The sequence below is a fragment of the Bombina bombina genome, chromosome 1 (assembly GCF_027579735.1).
Source record: "Bombina bombina isolate aBomBom1 chromosome 1, aBomBom1.pri, whole genome shotgun sequence".
Taxonomy (NCBI): domain Eukaryota; kingdom Metazoa; phylum Chordata; class Amphibia; order Anura; family Bombinatoridae; genus Bombina; species Bombina bombina.
Window position 1 is genome coordinate 1,267,514,754 of NC_069499.1, and position 20,102 is coordinate 1,267,534,855.

General features: G+C 41.8%; 1 protein-coding gene across 1 annotated transcript in view; it reads right to left on the reverse strand.

The window, feature by feature from the left end:
• Positions 1 to 1,498: 1,498 nt before the first annotated feature.
• Positions 1,499 to 20,102, reverse strand: part of ZCCHC14 (zinc finger CCHC-type containing 14) — an 817,209-nt gene continuing 798,605 nt past the window's right edge. The window contains exon 14 of the mRNA XM_053701177.1: positions 1,499 to 2,832. Within this exon, the coding sequence (XP_053557152.1) occupies positions 2,777 to 2,832 (56 nt within the window). The 3' untranslated portion in view covers positions 1,499 to 2,776. The remainder of the gene's footprint in view (positions 2,833 to 20,102) is intronic.

The following is a 20,102-nucleotide window of genomic DNA, read 5'->3' on the forward strand; positions in this document are numbered from 1 at the left end:
TAGAGCTCAAAGTGGCAAGTTTGACATCTGCTTAGTTGCCATAGGGGGTAAGCAAAGCATTACAATTCCCTCAGATTTTCAAGGGGCTAAAGGAACATAAAAGCCTCAAAATACAAATGTTCCACGGATACTTTTTTATAGGATTTTTTTTAAGAAATGGTAATCTCAATAATGCAACACAAAAATGTTCTGTTAATTTGAAATTATAACTGCACACACACACACACACACACACACACATATATATATATATATATATATATATATATATACTTTAAAGCATTGTGTGGTTGCTACTGGGATACTCAATTTAGTTGCAAGTCATTAAAAATTAACAACCGTTCTTAAAATGATAAGGTGCTAGATTATTTCCTATAAATACTAATACAAGTATGAGAATAATAAACATTTAACAACATTTTAAAATGGCAGTTTTCAAGAAAGTGCAGTTGAACACTCTATAAAAGAAAACATACTTGCTATTAAACAGTCATTCTTACACATATATAGGCAGCAAGAAACAAATGGAACAAACACATTTAAAAAAACAAACAAAAAACGAGGCAGCCAGCATCCTTTTCTTGAATCAACTCTTTGTGCACTGGCCACTCAAACGTAAATGGAGAAAATATGTTAAACACACAGATGCCTTTCCGTCTTTAAAATGTGTATTTACATTATCATCACTATATAATTAAATACAGTTCAAGTTTAAAATATTCCTTTAAAGAAAAAAAAATAGTTTGGCTTTCAGCACAAGTTTCGGCCACCTCAAAAGGCCATTGAAGTTCCTAAACTGTAAACCTTTAAAAAAAATAATAAAAAAATCTCATTTTACATTTTGGAAATCACATGAGGAGAGTAGCATGGGTTGAAACATTAAGGCTTAGTGTTCTTCATATTGTCAAGCTTGTTATATGTATTTAAAATTGTTTAATAAAAAAAAAATCTAATTATTGAAAAATTATTTAGTGTCCTATTTTAGAGAGTAAAGGCTTCTAATGCAATCATATGTCATCATCTTCATTCTGCACTGTTATTGCAGTCAAGATGAATGTTACTAACTTAAACTGCGGTGTGTTCTCTGTTTAGGTAAATAATACATCTTAAATTAAAAGTCAATCCAGTTGTCGTACAAAGCAGTAGTGTTTTCATTGCATAGAAAGATGTAACAAAGAGCTTGATTGCAAATATATATATGTGTATATATATATATATATATATATATATACACACACACACACATAGATCTCTTTCTGTCTCTCTGCGCATATATATATATATATATATATATATATATACACACACACACATAGATCTCTTTCTGTCTCTCTGCGCATATATATATATATATATATATATATATATATATATACACACACACATAGATCTCTTTCTGTCTCTCTGCGCATATATATATATATATATACACACACACATAGATCTCTTTCTGTCTCTCTGCGCATATATATATATATATATATATATATACACACACATACTACACACACACCTCTCTTTCTCTCTATTAAATGCTTTAGAATGTTACTCAGGTTCAAAGCTCTGAAATGTATTACCTAAAAAAACAAAACAATATCTTTCATTTTCTTGCCACTTCTATCTTTGGTTTCATGTAAGCAATCAGTGATCCAGGAAATTATGTCCCGTACAGTGATCAAGGATTTTGTACAAATATTCTTAATGGCCACATGCAGTATTTAATTGCTTGACAGATGGCAATCAACTAAAAAAAAGTGTTGTTGTTTTTTAAATGTAGCCTCCCAAAATAAATAAAGCAAATGTAAATCTCGTCAATAATTCTAAAAGTACATTTGTGGGCATTTTTTAAATTTCTTTGTAATGTAAAAAAGGATTAAATAAATTTGCACTCTTTTCTCCTTTGTCCTAGGAGGCCGATTTTCTAGTTTAGACAATATTTTGTCTTCTCAGTAAAAGCCCTTTGAAATAAGTCCACTTTTCACCATAAAAAAAAATGCAATTCCAAATGTAGTGTTACCATATAAGGTCAAGTCCATTGCAGGTACCTTGGTTAAAAGTCACCACGTGAAAAATACTTCCCAAGAAAACCATTTTCTTAAAGATGTCACAAGTCCTGGACCCTTCCTAATTTGTTACTTAGTTTCATTAATAATAGTATTAAAGTGCAAATTCTGAAAAGTTAATTAGTAAAGGCCAACAAATATGACATTTTTTTCCACGGCTGTTTAGGTCACTTGAGTCTTTTTTAAATTTCTGTATTCAATGCTCTTGAAAAGTTTGCAACGCGTATACAGTAGGAAAACAGTTTCCAGAAAAAGGATACATTCTTCCCCTAGTGCAATCCTCAAAAGATCCCAGTGATTACTTCCTGATGGGTTATATTTTATATAGAACAGATGTATTCAACGCAATCGGTCAAGCATAATGCCATGCTATTACCTCGACTAGACATAAAGGCAATATTAGGCTTCAGTATTTTATTTTAGCTGCCCCACACACTTTTTCTTTTCTTAGTCAAAAAATGAAAAATAACTGTTAAATGTCATTATTAAAATCATCTTTATCGTAGATTCCAGAAAGCAGAGGTTAACTGAGGCCAGATTTAAACATGCTGCATGTGTGATTAAAATATAAAGTATAAACAAAATTTGGCAATATAAATGGAGACCCTGATGATATTCATGCCAGTTTATGTAAAGCACCTTTAACTGTGATGGACATTTTTGAAGCTGAGCAACTAAGATGATTTTTCACATCTTATTCCCATATTTAAGGTTTATTCAGCAGAGTCCAGACCATCTGATGGAGGAGCATATTTAAGACGGAAAGTACCTGAAAGAAAAAAAAATAAAAGTTGGTATATATTATTTTTTTCCAAAATAAGGACTACAGTTTTTTTTTTTTCACCTGTAGGGTCAGGGAATATTTGTTTTCTATTTAACACAAACAGACTTCTAGACAAACAAATGCAACAGATTTTTTAAAATGACAAACATTTTATATATGGCTACACAAGCCCAAAATGAGCACTGTATCCAAATAAAGAGTACTGTGATAAACCATATGCAGGAAATCATACCAATTTGTGTCGCAAATGTGAAAAGATAAAACATAATTTATTCTTACCTGATAAATTAATTTCTTTCTTGGTAGAGTCCACAATCCTTACTTTTGGGAATCACCTGGCCACCAGGAGGAGGAAAAGACACCCTACTCCAGAGTTTGAAGTATCCCTCCTACTTTCCTTTTCCTCACATACTGCATATAGTCGAGGATAGGAAGAAGTAAGAAGAAAATAGGGTAATATGCAAACAAGGACTGCCACCACAAAAAAAGAAAATATGTGTGGGCTCATGGACTCTCACTACCAAGAAAGAAATGAATTTATCAGGTAAGAATAAATTATGTTTTCTTTCTAATGTTAGTGAGAGAACACAATCCTTACTTTTAGGAATAACGAAGCTATGGAGTCCACAAAAAAAAAATGGGTGGGAAAAATGACAGAAAAAAGAGGCATGCCTTTAAAGGGACACTGAACCCAATTTTTTTCTTTTGTGATTCAGATAGAGCATGCAATTTTAAGCAATTTTCTAATTTACGCCTATTATCAATTTTTCTTCGTTCTCTTCCTATCTTTATTTAAAAAAGAAGGCATCTAAGCTTTTTTTTTTATTCAGAACTCTGGACAGCACTTTTTTATTGGTGGATGAATGTATCCACCAATCAGCAAGGACAACCCAGGTTGTTCACCAAAAATGGGCCGGCATCTAAACTTACATTCTTGCATTTCAAATAAAGATACCAAGAGAATGAAGAAAATTTGATAATAGGAGTAAATTAGAAAGTTGCTTAAAATTTCATGCTCTATCTGAAATACCGAAAGAAAAAAATTGGGTTCAGTGTCCCTTTAAGTATCAGAGACCACTACCTGCAGAATCTTTCTGACAAACGTTACCTCAGCCGAGGATAACACATCAAAATGATAAATGATAGATGATGTAGCAGCCTTGCATATTTGTTCTACAGAAACCTCATTCTTAAAGGCCCATGAAGTTGAAACTGAACGAGTAGAGTGAGCAGTAATTTGGCTAGGGGGTTGCTGACCCGCTGCCAAGTAAGCAATGCGGATTAAACTCCTCAACTAAAAAGATAAGGAAACCAAATTAGTCTTCTGACCATTCCTTTTACCAGAATACAGAAAATCTGGTAGATTGACGAAAGTCTTTGGTTGTATGCAAATAGAATTTCAAAGCCCTTACAACATACAAATTATGCAGAAGCCTCTCTAAAGAAGACTGGATTTGGACACAGAGAACGAACAATAATTTCACAGTACATAAGACTGAGTTATCCTGGTGAAAGATCAAGTAAGTAGAATCAGAATAAAGCGATGACAATTCTGAAACTCTACGAGCTGAAGAGATTGCCAAAAGAAACACATTTTTCCAAGATAATAACTTAATATCTAAGGAATGCATTGGCTCAAACCGAGGAGACTGTAAAACTCTGATAACCAAGTTGAAATTCCAAGGAGGGGAAACTGACTTGAAAACCTGTTTAATCCTAATAAGAGCCTGAATAAAAGATTGAATATCATGAAAACAAGCTAACTTCCTATGAAACAGAACTGAAAGGGCAGAAATATGACCCTTAAGAGAACTGGCCTATTAGCCATTATCCAGACCCTCTAGAGAAAGAAATTGTAGGATCCATGGAATTTTCAAGAAATACAGTATATGCTTTCCAAACCTTGTAATATACAGTATATGTCTTGTAACAGGCTTACAAGCCTAAATTAAAGTATCAATGACATGCTCAGAAAAACCTCTATGACCTAAAATCAAGTGTTCAATTTCCACGTCTATAAATTGAGACACTGAAGGTTTTGATAAAAGAATGGACCCTGCACTAGAAGATCCTGACGAAGAGAAAGATGCCATGGAGGGGAGCTGGACATTCTGATCAGGTCTGCTTGCCAAGTCCGACGAGGCCATGACGAAGCTACTAGAATTGCTGGGACACCCTCTTGCTTGAGGCGAGCAACCAATCTAGGCAGGAGAACAATTGGAGGAAACAAGTAGACTAGATGCTAATATCATGGAGCTGTCAAAGCATCTATCAACTCTACCTGAGGATCCCTCTCTCTGGAACCATAACGTGGACGGTTGTGATTTAACCACAATGCCATCAGCTCTATCCCTTGACGACCCCAGTGAGATATCAACTGATCGAATATGTCCTGATTGAGAGATCATTCCCCCGGGTGGAGAGACTGGCAGTTCAAATAGTCAGCCTCCCAGTTGTCCACTCCTGGAATGTGGATGGCTGAAATCGAACACCAATTTAACTCTGCCCAAGTCAAAATACGAGATACCTCCATCATTGCGAGAGATTTTTAAGTGCCCCCTTGATGGTTTATGTATGCTGTGACACTGTAAGTAAATAAATTGGTAGGAACAAAGTGATGGCCTTGCCTGAAAAGCATTGAAATAGAATTTTAATTGTTTACAGTTCTATATTTCAATATAAAGCCAATCAAACTCTTAAAAAAGTAAACAAATAAATAAATAAAGCAGAACGGTTGTCCCACCAAGAAAAACAAACAAATTAAGCAGAATGGTTGTCCTCTAAGAAGCAAAAAACAAAATTAATTTATCAGGTTTTGAACATCTTTTGCCCCACTTTAGCTTTCCTCATCTACTTGGGTATATTTATGATAGAGGAACATGGGAAGTGAGAGGGATTTAAAGCTCTTGTGTGTTTGATATCTTTTGCCTCCTCCAAGTGGTCAGGAATTCCCCTCCTGAACAAAAGAACTTCAAAGCAAGTACTGCTGCCACCTGAACAAAAAGTAAGGGCAGGACTTGTGGACTCACACAATCATGAAATAAATTTATCAGGTAAGTATCAATTTATGTGTCTTTCATCAGATGGTGGTAGTCCATGAGTCATCATGAATGGGAATCTATACACTAGCAGTAAAAGTCCACAAAATCACCATCAAATGCAGGAGGGTAACAAACAGCAAAGGCTGGTACGTTACTGATCAGGCACTAAAGCCCACAGAGCTTTCCTGCCAAAAGCAGCCTCAGAAGAGGCATACACATCTATGCTAGCTGCATTCATTACTTTTGGGAAATACAGAACATGGCCACCAGGAGGAGGCAAAGACACCCCAGCCAAAGGCTTAACTATCGAGTACGACCAAACATCGGACGCCCCACCAAGATGAAATAAAGTAGGACCAGCCTGATATCTAGGATAGAAGGGCCTCCTATAACTTGTAGAAACAAGAAAAACAACCTCGTAATAAGAGGTAAGCAAACTTAGTACCAAAACCGGACCAGCCTGTTGTCAAGGATACCAAATATCTGATATAACCTCAAAAGAACAGAGTGAACTAGTACCCAACTAGGACCAGCCTAATGACCAGGGTACAACCGAACTGTTCAAGGGCTAACTGAAAGTTCTAAACCCTAGCAGAGCTAGACTAAACAAACAGACAAACGACAGACAAAGAAGCCCTGAGGCTTAAACATTGTCGTAAAATAATCCTTTTTTTTTTTTGGGACTTCCGCCGGAAGTAACTTCTATCGAGACCATAAAATCGCTAGCATCAAAATCCAAGAGAAAAAGAATTTCCCTAAAAAGGAAAATCTACAACAGCAACGAGCTCCAAAATATAGAAATCCTAACTGGATCAAAAGAAAGTAGGCCACACCCGCAGGTGAACACCAAAGAGGAATGGAAACACTAACAGGACCAGCCTGTCAGAAATCCTAATCCTCAGGAGCTCAGAACTGGGATTAGACACACAAAACAAGAAACGACCAGGAGTAGGATCTCATCCCTCCATTGTCTATCGCTATTCGCCATCTGATTCAGAGGCCTGAGGATTCGTTGACGAATCAGAACTTGTTGCTTCTGACATGGACTTGAGTGAAGAAAGCAGGCAGCGAAACTCGTCAACGCTGATTGCTTATGGAGCTGTTAATATGATTTGGGATGGTTTCGCAGAAAGAATCTCCCTGCATCTCCGGACTCTAACTTTCATCCATGCTCTCACTGAAAGGCTGACAGGACTACTTAAAACTCCCGTCCCATCTCCAAGAGTACTACCCTCCATAAGAGACTACTCCAAAATCTTCTGACACTTCTCTGCCAACCTCCTGTGACGAAAGGCAAAGAATGACTGGGGGATGAGGGAAGTGGGGGAGGTATTTAAGCCTTTGGCTGGGGTGTCTTGCCTCCTCCTGGTGGCCAGGTTCTGTATTTCCCAAAAGTAATGAATGCAGCTGTGGACTCTCCCAGTTTTAAGAAGAAAAAGGTATTTACACCATACCTTATGGCAAATCCTGTGAGTTACAGGTTTACAAGCTTGAAGCATAGTATCAATGACCGTTTTTGAAAAACCACGTCTAGACAGAACTAAGCGTTCAATATCCAAGCAGTCAGCTTCAGAGAATCCAGATTTGGATGGAGGAATGGACCCTAAATTAAAAGGTCCTTCCTCAGAGGTAACCTCCAAGGTGGAAGACTTGACATCTTCACCAGATCCGCAAACCAGATCCTGCAAGGCCAGACAGGAGCTATTATAATCATAGATGCTCTCTCCTGCTTGATACGAGCAATGACTCGTGGAAGCAGAGTAAACGAAGGAAACAGGTATGCTAGACCGAAATCCCAAGGAACTGCCAGAGCATCTATCAGGGCGGCCTGAGGATCTCAACCTTAAACCGTAGCTTGGAAGCTTGGCGTTTTGACGAGACGCCATCAGATCCAACTCAGGAACCCCCCACCTGAGGGTTATCCTGGAGAACACTTCCGGATAGAGGGCCCACTCCCTGGGATGAAAAGTCTGTCTGCTCAGAAAATCCACCTCCCAATTGTCCATTCCTGAGACAATCGTCACCTCCTTTATGGCCAAGGAAATCCAAGTTCCTCCCTGGTGGTTGATGTAAGCCACTGAGGTGATGTTGTCCGACTGGAATCTGATAAACCGGACTAAAGATAATTGAGGCCAAGCTGTCAAGGCATTGAAGATTACTCTCAACTCCAAGATGTTTATGGGAAGAGAAGACTCTTCCTGAGACCACAGGCCCTGAGTTTTCAGAGAACCCCAAACAGCTCCCCAGCCTGACGTCTGTAGTCACAATTACCCAGGAAGGTCTCAGGAAGCAAGTGCCCCGAGACAGATGTTCCTGTGAAATCCACCACGAGAGAGAGTCTCTTGTTAGGGGGTCCAGATTTATCCTCTGTGATAAATCTGAATGGTCTCCATTCCATTGACTGAGCATGCAAAGTTGCAGAAGACACAGATGGAACCAAGCAAAATAAATGCTCTCCATGGAAGCCACCATCAGACCAATCACCTCCATGCATTGAGCCACTGTTGGATGGAAAGCAGACTGGAGAGAAAGACTAGAAGCTTGGATTTTTTGATGTCCGTCAAGAAAATCTTCATGGGAAGAGAATCTATGATTGTCCCTAGGAAACACACTCTTGTAGTTGGAACTAGAGAACTCCTTTCCAGATTCACTTTCCACCCGTGGGAACATAGAAAAGACAACAATATCTCTGTATGAGATTTTGTTAGTTGAAAAGATGACGTCTAGATAAGGCGCCACAGCAATTCCCTGGGATCAGACCACTGCCAATAGAGCTCTGAGAAATTTTGTGAATATTGTGGGAGCTGTGGCAAGACCAAACGGAAGAGCAATAAACTGGAAATGATTGTCCAGAAAGGCAAACCTTAGAAACTGGTGATGATCCCTGTGAATGGGAATGTGTAAATACGCGTCGTTCAGGTCTATGGTCGTCATGAACTGACCTTCCTGAACCAATAGAAGAATGGAACGAATAGTTTCCATCTTTAAGGGCGAAACCCTGAGGAATTTGTTAAGACACTTTAGATCTAGGATGGGACGGAAAGTTCCCTCCTTTTTTGGAACCACAAATAGATTTGAATAGAATCCAAGACCTTGTTCCTCTAAAGGGACTGGTACAATAACTCCAAGGGAGGATAGGTCCTCTACGCAATTTAAAAAGGCTCCCTCTTCACCTGGTTTGAGGATAGTCTTGACAGGAGAAATCTGCCCCTTGGATCCTATTTTGTAACCCTGAGATACTATGTCCCAAGTCCACGGATCTGTGACATTGCGTATTCAAGCCTGACGAAAAAAAGAAAGCCTGCCCCCCACTTGATCCAAAATCGGATCGGGGCGTACCCTTCATGCTGATTTAGAGTCAGCGGAAGGCTTCTTGTTTTGCTTTCCCATATTCCAAGGCTGGCTTCATTTCCAAGTGGACCTGGATTGGTCTGGCTTGGAAGAAGAGGAGGAGGACTTCTGTCCTTTAAAGCTGAGAAAGGAACTAAAATTAGAAGTCTGTCGACCCTTAGGTCTATTCTTCTTGTCCTAAGGTAGGAAAGATCCCTTTCCACCCGTAATCTCTGAAATGATTTCTGCCAGACCAGGACCAAAGAGTTTTACCCTTGTAAGATTAAGCCAAAAGCTTGGCCTTTGAAGATACATCAGCCGACAGTTTTAACCACAGAACTCTGCGAGCTAGAACAGTGAAGCTAGACATCTTAGCTCCCAGTGTAATTACCTGCATGTTGGCATCACAGATAAAGGTATTGGCCAGTTTAAGAGCTTTGATCCTATCTTGGATCTCCTCTACTGTAGTCTCTTCTGATATCAGATCAGATAGGGCATCGCAAAAATAAGATGCTGCTTCCGCAACCGTGACAATACTTGCCGCAGGTTGACACTGTAATCCTTGATGAATGTACATCTTTTTTAAGTAAGCCTCTAGAGCTTCTTATCCATCGGATCCTTAAAAGAACAACTATCCTCTATAGGAATGGTAGTTCTTTTAGCTAGAGTAGAGATAGCTCCCTCTACTTTAGGTACAGTGCGCCATGAGTCCCGAATGGAGTCAGGAACAGGGAACATCTTTTTAAAAACAGGGGAAGGGGAAAAAGGAACCCCTGTCTTATCCCATTCCTGAGCTATAATTTCAGACATCTTGTCTGGAACAGGAAAAACATCCTCAGACATTGGAGAATCATAAACTCTATTAAGTTTAGAAGACTTTTTAGGTTCAGAGTCGTCAAAAGTAGCTAAAAACTCCTTCAGAAGCAACCGGAGATGTTCAAGCTAAAATCGGAAATTTACTTCTTCAGATTCAGAAGATTTTCCTCCCATAGTGTCAGAGTCTGAGATCTCACCTTCAGAAGCTACTGAAATATCCTCCTCATCAGACATTTGAGAAAGGTTGACAAGCGCAGATATAGAGGGGTCAGAAACCTTACTAGCAGACAAATGTTTAGATTTGCTCGTACGCTTACCCGAAATAGGGAAAGCAGACAAAGTTATCTGTGTGGCAAAATCCCCTGGTAAATAAACACTCCCCCCCCCCCCCAGGAGGTTGAGAGGAAACAGAAGGCACAGAATGAGAAACAATTAAAGCTTGGGACGTTTGAGGAGAAAGCTGAGGCATGTCACGCACAGCAGTATCCTGAGAGACACTTGGCTCAGAAGGGAGTAAATTGTCTTTGAATTTTAAAGTCTTAGCTAAGCATGAGGAACAAAAGTGCACAGGCAAAACAATTTGGGCCTCTAAACATAATAAACATTTATCTATAGAGATGGAGCGATCCTGTTCTGAGTCCATAGCTACCGTAATTAGTCCCCACTAAAAAAAGACCAATTAGAATGTAAATAAAAATTATGAGCAAAGAAATATTAATTTGATCCCAAAAAATAAATAATATGTACAAGGAATATGTGAAGACTTTTAACACAGAGGCTAATAATTGGCAAAAATATTATTAAAACTAAAAGACCCAACCTCAGACAAGAGACCTAAGCATTTGTCTGAGGCTCCTACCGTGTCTGGAATCAGTATCCCACTAGTAAGAGGTGCAAGACTCTCCAGCAGAGATCGTATCCTCTAAGCGAACGGTTCGATCAGCAAAGTCTGTAAAAGCCGGCACTTCTAAACTCACAACGCTTCTCTCCGACACAGCGGAAATGTGGCAGTGACGTGAGCATCCGAAAAATAACTGCACCACAGCTAATAAGCACACGTTAATGAAAACGGCCCAAATAAAGTACCCTGCACATAAGCTTAATTTTTTTAACTGATTTTCCTTCATTAAAATAAAGCTGAGCTAAAATAAAAAAAACATTGCCAAGTAATTAAGGGGAAATGCAAGCAAGCTTCATTAACCCTTAAGTCTCTCAAACTATCTCATTTATAAAGTGCTTATAGATTGACTCCTGTTGCCAATAAAGTTGCCCCTGAATGTACCCATAACAATATAAGGATAAACTGAGTCCCAAAAGAGATCCACTTGAGAGTAACCTTAAAAGTGCTGTCCTTCAGTACCTAGAAGGCAAAAGCACTTACCTGTGGATCCAGCTGCAGGGCAGATAACAGCTACTAAGGTGTGACCGGTACTCCACTCCCTGTCAGGGACCTGTAGTAAAAGAAAGAACAGAGTAACCAACCCTGGCTTTCTGCAAAAGGGTAGCAAAGTGTTAGAAGTAAAGCAAAGACCACCTCACAGCCTTCTAACTGCTAAAAGCAACCACTACTCTTACTAAAAAGATTGACATGGACACAGCTAGACCCCAATCCTTGCTTGCAGGGAAAAGTATCTATAAAAGGATTAAATATCTTCAGACACTGTCTTCGCACATCCTCCATTGACAGAGGCAAAGAGAGTGGCTGGGGATTATGGGTAAGGGAAGTTACACTAAACAGCTTTGCTGGGGTGCTCTTTGCCTCCTCCTGCTGGCCAGGAGTTGAATATACCACTAGTAATTGGAATGACGTTGTGGACTCTCCATGTCATAGGAAAGAAAGGAGGTTTGCATGGCAAAGCTGAAAGCTCAGAAACCCTTCTAGCTAAATAAATAGCCAGAAGCAAAATAACATTTCAAGATAAAAGCTGCAGGTCTAAACTATGCATCTGCTCAAAAGGAGGAGTTTGAACCTATCAAAACCAGATTATAATTCCAAAGAGGAGAAACTGAACAACTTTTTTTTTTTGATTTAGTCAAGATCTGGAAATTTTAGCAATTTTCTAAGTAAACCAAAACATAAATTATGCTTACCAGATAATTTCCTTTCCATCTGTATGAGGAGAGTCCACGGCTTCATTCCTTTACTTGTGGGAATTCAGAACCTGGCCACCAGGAGGAGGCAAAGACACCCCAGCCAAAGGCTTAAATACTTCCCTCATTCCCCAGTCATTCTGCCGAGGGAACAAGGATTAGTAGGAGAAATACCAGGGTATAAATGGTGCCAGAAGAATAAACAAAATATTTTGGTCCGCCCAACAAAGAAAACGGGCGGGGGCCGTGGACTCTCCTCATACAGATGGAAAGGAAATCTGGTAAGCATAATTTATGTTTTCCATCTTAATATGAGGAGAGTCCACGGCTTCATTCCTTACTTGTGGGAAACATATACCCAAGATCTAGAGGACACTGAATGAAAACAGGAGGGTAACAAGAGAGGCAGACCCTATTTTTCTGAGGGCACCACAGCCTGCAAAACCTCTCTCCCAAAAGATGCTTCAGCCAAAGCAAATACGTCAAACTTGTAACACTTTGAAAAGGTATGTAAGGAGGACCAGGTAGCCGCCTTACAAATCTGCTCCATAGATGCCTCATTCTTAAAAGGCCCAAGAGGAACCACTGCTCTAGTAGAATGAGCCTTAATCCTCTGAGGAGGTTTATGACCCGCTGTTTCATAAGCTAAGCGAATAATGCTCCTCAACCAAAAAGACAAGGAAGTGGATGAGGCTTTCTGCCCCTTTCGCTTCCCAGAATAGACAACAAACAAGGAAGAACTCTGTCTAAACTCCTTAGTGGCTTGAAGATAGAACTTCAAGGCCCAAACCACATCCAAATTATGAAGTAACCGCTCCTTCGAAGAAGAAGGGCTAGGACACAAGGAAGGAACCACAATCTCCTGATTAATGTTGCGATCAGACACAACCTTAGGAAGAAAGCCTAACCCAGTACGAAGGACAGCCTTATCAGCATGGAAAACTAGTAAAGGTGGCTCACATTGCAAGGCAGCCATCTCAGATACTCTGCATAGTATTTTAATATCAAGGCCGTGCATAGGCTCAAATGCCTTAAGAACAAGATTTAAACTCCAAGGAGGAGTGCTATGTCGAAACACAGGTCTGATTCTAGACAGAGCCTGAACAAAGGACTGGACATCTGGAAGCTCAGCAAGCTTCTTGTGCAGTAAAACAGATAGGGCAGAAATCTGTCCCTTAAGATAGCTAGCCAAAAGGCCCTTCTCCAGATTATCCTGGAGAAAGGAAAGAATCCTGGAAACCCTGAACTTATGCCAGGGAAATCCAAGCTCTTCACACCAGAATAAGTAGGTCCTCCCCACCTTATGATAAATGCGACGAGTAACCGGCTTACGGGCTTGAATGAGAATATCAATAACTCTCTCAGAAAAAACTCTTTTGGCTAGGACTAAGCGTTTCATCTCCAGACATTCAGCCTCAGAGAATCTACATTTTGATGAACAAAAGGACCCTGTTCCAGCAGATCCCTGTGACAAGGTAACTTTCATGGAGGAGAAGATGACATCCCCACTAGATCCACAAACCAGATCTTTCACGGCCACGATGGAGCAATCAGTATCACTGACGCCTGCTCCTGCTTGATGCGGGCCACAACACGAGGAAGGAGTGGTAATGGCGGGAAAATGTAGATTAGCCTGAACCTCCAAGGCACTGCTAATGCATCTATTAGCTCCACCTGATGATCCCTGGACCTCAACTCATATCTGGGTAGCTTGGTATTGAGACGAGAAGCCATGAGAAACCTGATGCATATCCCCGCAAACACTTCGGGTGGAGAGAACATTCCCCCGGATGGAAGGATTGTCTGCTGAGAAAATCCATCTCCCAGTTGTCCACACCCGGAATGTGGATTGCTGACAGCGAACAGTTGTGGCCTCCGCCCACTCCAGAATCCGAGATACTTCCCTCATTGCTAGGGAGCTTCTCGTTCCCCCCTGATGGTTTATGTAAGCCACCGAGGTTATGTTGTCCGATTGAAATCTGATAAATTGGGTCGAGCCCAGAAGGGGCCAAGCCTCCAAAGCACTGAAGATCGCTCAAACTTCCAAGATGTTGATCGGCAGTAGAGATTCCTCTTGAGTCCAAAGACCCTGTGCCTTCCTGGCACCCCAAACAGCACCCCATCCTGAGAGACTTGCGTTAGTAGTCACAATCTCCAAGGATGGTCTCAAAAAGGTCGTCCCTTAGGACAGATAATCTGGACAAAGCAACCAAGAGAGCGATTCTCTCGATCGGCTGTCCAGAGAAATTTGTTGAGACAGATCTGAATGATTGTCAATCCATTGACTCAGCATGCACAGCTGAAGAGGTCTGAGATGGAATCTGGCAAAGGGGACGATGTCCATGCAGGACACCATGAGCCCAATTACCTCCATACACTGAGCCACAGATGGCCTGAAGGAGGCTTGGAGGGCAAGACAACTGGAGGTTAGTTTGTGACGTCTCTGGTCTGAATATCCTCATAGACCTGGAGTCTATTATCGTACCCAGGAACTCTACCCTGGTACTGGGTATAAGAGAACTCTTTTCTAAGTTTATCTTCCATCCATGAGATCGAAGAAGAGACAGAAGTGCTTTTGAATGGTCCTCCGCCAGACGACAGGACAGTGCTTGAACCAAAATGTCGTCTAAGTATGGCGCCACTGCAATCCCTCTGGTTCTGGTCACTGCGAGCAGAGCCCCTAGAAACTTCGTAAAAACTCTTGGAGCAGTAGCTAGACCAAACGGAAGTGCAATAAACTGGAAGTGCTGGTCCAGAAACGCAAATCTTAGGAATTTGAAGTGTTCCTTGTGTATAGGAACGTGAAAGTAGGCATCCTAGTCTATTGTGGTAATAAATTGTCCTTCCTGGACCAAAGGAATAATGGACCTTATTGTCTCCATCTTGAATGAGGGAACAGACAGGAATTTAAGCACTTTAGGTCCAGAATCGGGTGAAAAGTTCCCTCCTTCTTTGGGACCACCAACAGATTTGAGTAGTATCCCAGATCCCTCTCTGCTGGGGGGACCGATACAATGACCCCCAGGGAGGAGAGATTCCTCACACACCCTAGAAAGGCCTCTTTATTTTCCGGCCTTGAAGATAGGTTTGATAAGAGGAATCTGCCCCTGGGAGGATGAGACTTGAAACCTATCCTGCATCCCTGAGCAAGGACCTCCAGTACCCACGGGTCTTGCACGTACCCAAACCAAGCTTTTGAGAAGAATGACAGTCTGCCCCCTACCAGATACAAAGCCGGATCAGGGGCCGCCCCTTCATGCCGACTTTAACTCGGCAGGCTTCTTATTTTGCTTGGATTTAGTCCAGGACTGAGGAGGCTTCCAAGTTCCCTTGGACTGCTCCGGCTTTGCAGAGGGCTGCTGACGTTGTGATTTGTCCGAATGAAAGGAACGAAAATTAGGACCTTGTCCCTTAGGTTTGTTCTTCTTATCCTGCGGTAAAAAGGCACCTTTGCCTCCAGTAACCGTGGTTCTGATAGAGTACAGGCCTGGACCAAAAACTATCTTTTCCTTGAATGGGAAGGAAAGAAGTCTAGACTTTAAAGTCATGTCTGCAGACCAGGACTTCAGCCAAAGTGCCCTGCGGGCAAGCACAAATAACCTGAAGCCTTGGCGTTCAGGCGAATAATCTGCATATTTGCATCACAAATAAAAGAATTAGCTACCCTTAAGGCCCTGATTCTTTCCTGGATCGTGTTGAGGGGACCCTCCACTTCGATCAACTCAGATAAGGAGTCGCACCAGTAGGTAGCCGCTCCCGCAACTGCAGCAACAGACGCTGCCGGTTGGAACAAATATCCCATATGCTGAAACATTTTTCTTAATAGAGTTTCCAGCTTCTTATCCATGGGCTCTTTAAACAACGAACTATCCTCAAGTGGGATAGTAGTGCGCTTAGCAAGCGTGGAGATAGCACCGTCTACTTTAAGGACAAAACCCCAGAACTCTAACTGAGAGTCCGGAACCGGAAACAATTTCTTAAAGGAAGAAGGGGAAAAGGAAGAGCTGAGTCTTTCCCATTCATTCTTAATAATGTTCGCCATCATTACGGTAACTGGGAAGGTCTGTGGTACAACCCTGTCCTCGTAAACCTTATCTAACTTAGGAATGCAAGGTTCCTCAGGTAATTTAGGTTCTGGAACCTCTAAAGTAGGCAACAACTCCTTTAACAGTAAGCATAAGAGTTTAATCCTAAATCTAAAGTCAGGTTCCTCTGCAGCTGCAAGTTTAGAAGCAGCAGACTTTGACCCAGAAAACAGAATTTATGCTTACCTGATAAATTACTTTCTCTTACGGTGTATCCAGTCCACGGATTCATCCTTACTTGGGGGATATTCTCAATCCCTACAGGAAGTGGCAAAGAGAGCACACAGCAAAGCTGTCCATATAGCTCCCCTCAGGCTCCACCCCCCCAGTCATTCGACCGACGGTTAGGAGAAAAAGGAGAACCATAGGGTACAGTGGTGACTGTAGTTGTTTTAGAAATTAAATTTGAACCTGACTTAATTGTCAGGGCGGGCCGTGGACTGGATACACCGTAAGAGAAAGTAATTTATCAGGTAAGCATAAATTCTGTTTTCTCTTACTTGGTGTATCCAGTCCACGGATTCATCCTTACTTGTGGGATACCAATACCAAAGCTTTAGGACACGGATGAAGGGAGGGAACAAGTCAGGTCACCTAAACGGAAGGCACCACTGCTTGCAAAACCTTTCTCCCAAAAATAGCCTCCGAAGAAGCAAAAGTATTGAATTTGTAAAATTTGGCAAATGTATGCAGTGAAGACCAAGTCGCTGTCTTACAAATCTGTTCAACAGAAGCCTCGTTCTTGAAAGCCCATGTGGAAGCCACAGATCTGGTGGAATGAGCTGTAATTCGTTCAGGAGGCTGCTGTCCAGCAGTCTCATAAGCCAATCGGATGATGCTTTTCAGCCAGAAGGAAAGAGAGGTAGCAGTTGCTTTCTGACCTCTCCTCTTACCAGAATAGACAACAAACAAGGATGATGTTTGTCTGAAATCTTTAGTTGCTTTTAAATAGAATTTTAAAGCACGAACCACGTCAAGATTGTGTATAAGTCGTTCCTTCCTAGAAACTAGATTAGGACACAGAGAAGGAACAATGATTTCCTGGTTAATATTCTTATTAGAAACCATTTTTGGAAGGAAACCAGGTTTGGTACGCAAAACAACCTTATCTGCATGGAACACCAGATAGGGTGAATTTCACTGCAAAGCAGACAATTCAGAAACTCTTCGAGCAGAAGAAATGGCTACTAAAAACAAAACTTTCCAAGATAATAACTTAATATCTATGGAATGCAAAGGTTCAAACGGAACCCCTTGAAGAACTGAAAGAACGAAATTTAGACTCCATGGAGGAGCCACAGGCTTGTAAACAGGCTTGATTCTAACTAGGGCCTGTGCAAACACCTGAACGTCTGGTACAGCTGCCAGACGCTTATGTAACAGGATAGACAGAGCAGATATTTGTCCCTTTAAGGAACTAGCTGACAGACCTTTCTCCAAATCTTCTTGGAGAAAGGACAATATCCTTGGAATCCTAACCTTACTCCACGAGTAACCCTTGGATTCACACCAACAAAGATATTTCCACCATATCTTATGGTAAATTTTCCTGGTGACAGGCTTTCTGGCCTGTATCAGAGTGTCTATAACTGATTCAGAAAAAACCACGCTTAACTAGAATTAAGCGTTCAATCTCCAAGCAGTCAGTTGCAGAGAAACTAGATTTGGATGCTTGAAAGGACCTTGAATTAGAAGATCCTGCCTTGATGGCAGTTTCCATGGTGGGACCGATGTCATGTCCACTAGGTCTGCATACCAAGTCCTGCGTGGCCACGCAGGCGCTATCATAATTACCGAAGCCTTCTCCTGTTTGATTCTGGCTACTAGCCGAGGGAGAAGAGGAAACGGTGGAAAGACATAAGCTAGACTAAATGACCAAGGCGCTATTAATGCATCTATCAATGCCGCCTTGGGATCCCTGGATCTGGATCCGTAAAGGGGAAGTTTGGTGTTCTGACGGGACGCCATCAGATCCAATTCTGGAATGCCCCATAGCTGGGTCAGCTGAGCAAAAACCTCCGGGTGGAGTTCCCACTCCCCCGGATGGAAAGTCTGACGACTTAGAAAATCCGCCTCCCAGTTGTCTACCCCTGGGATATGAATTGCAGATAGATGGCAGGAGTGATCCTCCGCCCATTTGATGATCTTGGATACTTCCTTCATCGCTAGGGAACTCTTTGTTCCTCCCTGATGATTGATGTACGCTACAGTCGTGATGTTGTCCGACTGAAATCTAATGAATTTGGCCTCCGCTAGTTGAGGCCACGCCTGGAGTGTATTGAATATCGCTCTCAGTTCCAAAATGTTTATCGGGAGAAGAGATTCTTCCCGAGACCATAGACCCTGAGCCTTCAGGGAGTCCCAGACCGCACCCCAGCCTAACAGACTGGCATCGGTCGTGACAATGATCCACTCCGGTCTGCGGAAACTCATTCTCTGAGACAGGTGATCTTGAGACAACCACCAGAGAAGAGAGTCTCTGGTTTTCTGGTCCATTTGTATTTGAGGAGACAAATCTGCGTAATCCACATTCCACTGTTTGAGCATGCACAGTTGCAGTGGTCTGAGATGAATTCGGGCAAAAGGGACTACGTCCATTGCCGCAACCATTAAACCAATTACCTCCATGCACTGAGCCACAGAAGGCCGAGGAATGGAATGAAGAACTCGGCAAGTATTCAACAGTTTTGACTTTCTGACCTTTGTCAGAAAGATTTTCATTTCTACCGAGTCTATTAGTGTTCCCAGGAAGGGAACCCTTGTGAGCGGGGACAGAGAACTTTTTTCTACGTTCACCTTCCACCCGTGAGACCTTAGAAAGGCCAGAACATTGTCCGTATGAGCCTTGGCTCTGTGAAAGGACGACGCCTGTATTAATATGTCGTCTAGGTAAGGTGCTACTGCAACGCCCCGCGGTCTTAGTACCGCTAGAAGGGACCCTAGCACCTTTGTGAAAATTCTGGGAGCGGTGGCCAACCCGAAAGGAAGGGCCACAAACTGGTAATGTTTGTCCAGAAAGGCGAACCTTAGGAACTGATGGTGATCTTTGTGGATAGGAATATGTAGATACGCATCCTTTAGATCCACGGTAGTCATATATTGACCTTCCTGGATCATCGGCAAGATTGTCCGAATGGTTTCCATCTTGAAAGACGGAACTCTGAGGAATTTGTTTAGGATTTTTAGATCCAGGATTGGCCTGAAAGTTCCCTCCTTTTTGGGAACTACGAACAGGTTTGAGTAAAAGCCCAGTCCTTGTTCTGCAATTGGAACTGGGTGTATCACTCCCATTTTTAGAAGATCTTCTACACAGCGTAAGAACGCCTGTTTCTTTGTTTGGTCTGAAGACAAACGAGAAATGTGGAACCTTCCCCTTGGGGGAGAATCCTTGAATTCTAGAAGGTACCCCTGAGCAACTATTTCTAATGCCCAGGGATCTGGAACATCTCTTGCCCAAGCCTGAGCAAAGAGAGAAAGTCTGCCCCCTACTAGATCCGATCCCGGATCGGGGGCTACCCCTTCATGCTGTCTTGGTAGCAGGAGCAGGCTTCTTGGCCTGTTTACTCTTATTCCAGCCCTGCAAAGGTTTCCAGGTTGCTTTGGGCTGGGAAGCGTTATCTTGCTTTGCGGCAGCAGAGGTTGAAGCAGGTCCGCTCCTGAAGTTGCGAAAGGAGCGAAAATTAGCCTTGTTTTTGGCCTTAAACGGCCTATCTTGTGGAAGGGCATGGCCCTTGCCCCCAGTGATATCTGAAATAATTTCTTTCAGCTCTGGGCCGAATAGGGTTTTCCCCTTGAAGGGAATATTTAACAGTTTCTTTTTAGACGACACATCGGCCGACCACGATTTGAGCATGATGGCAAAACCTGAGATTTTCGCCGCTAGCTTAGCTAA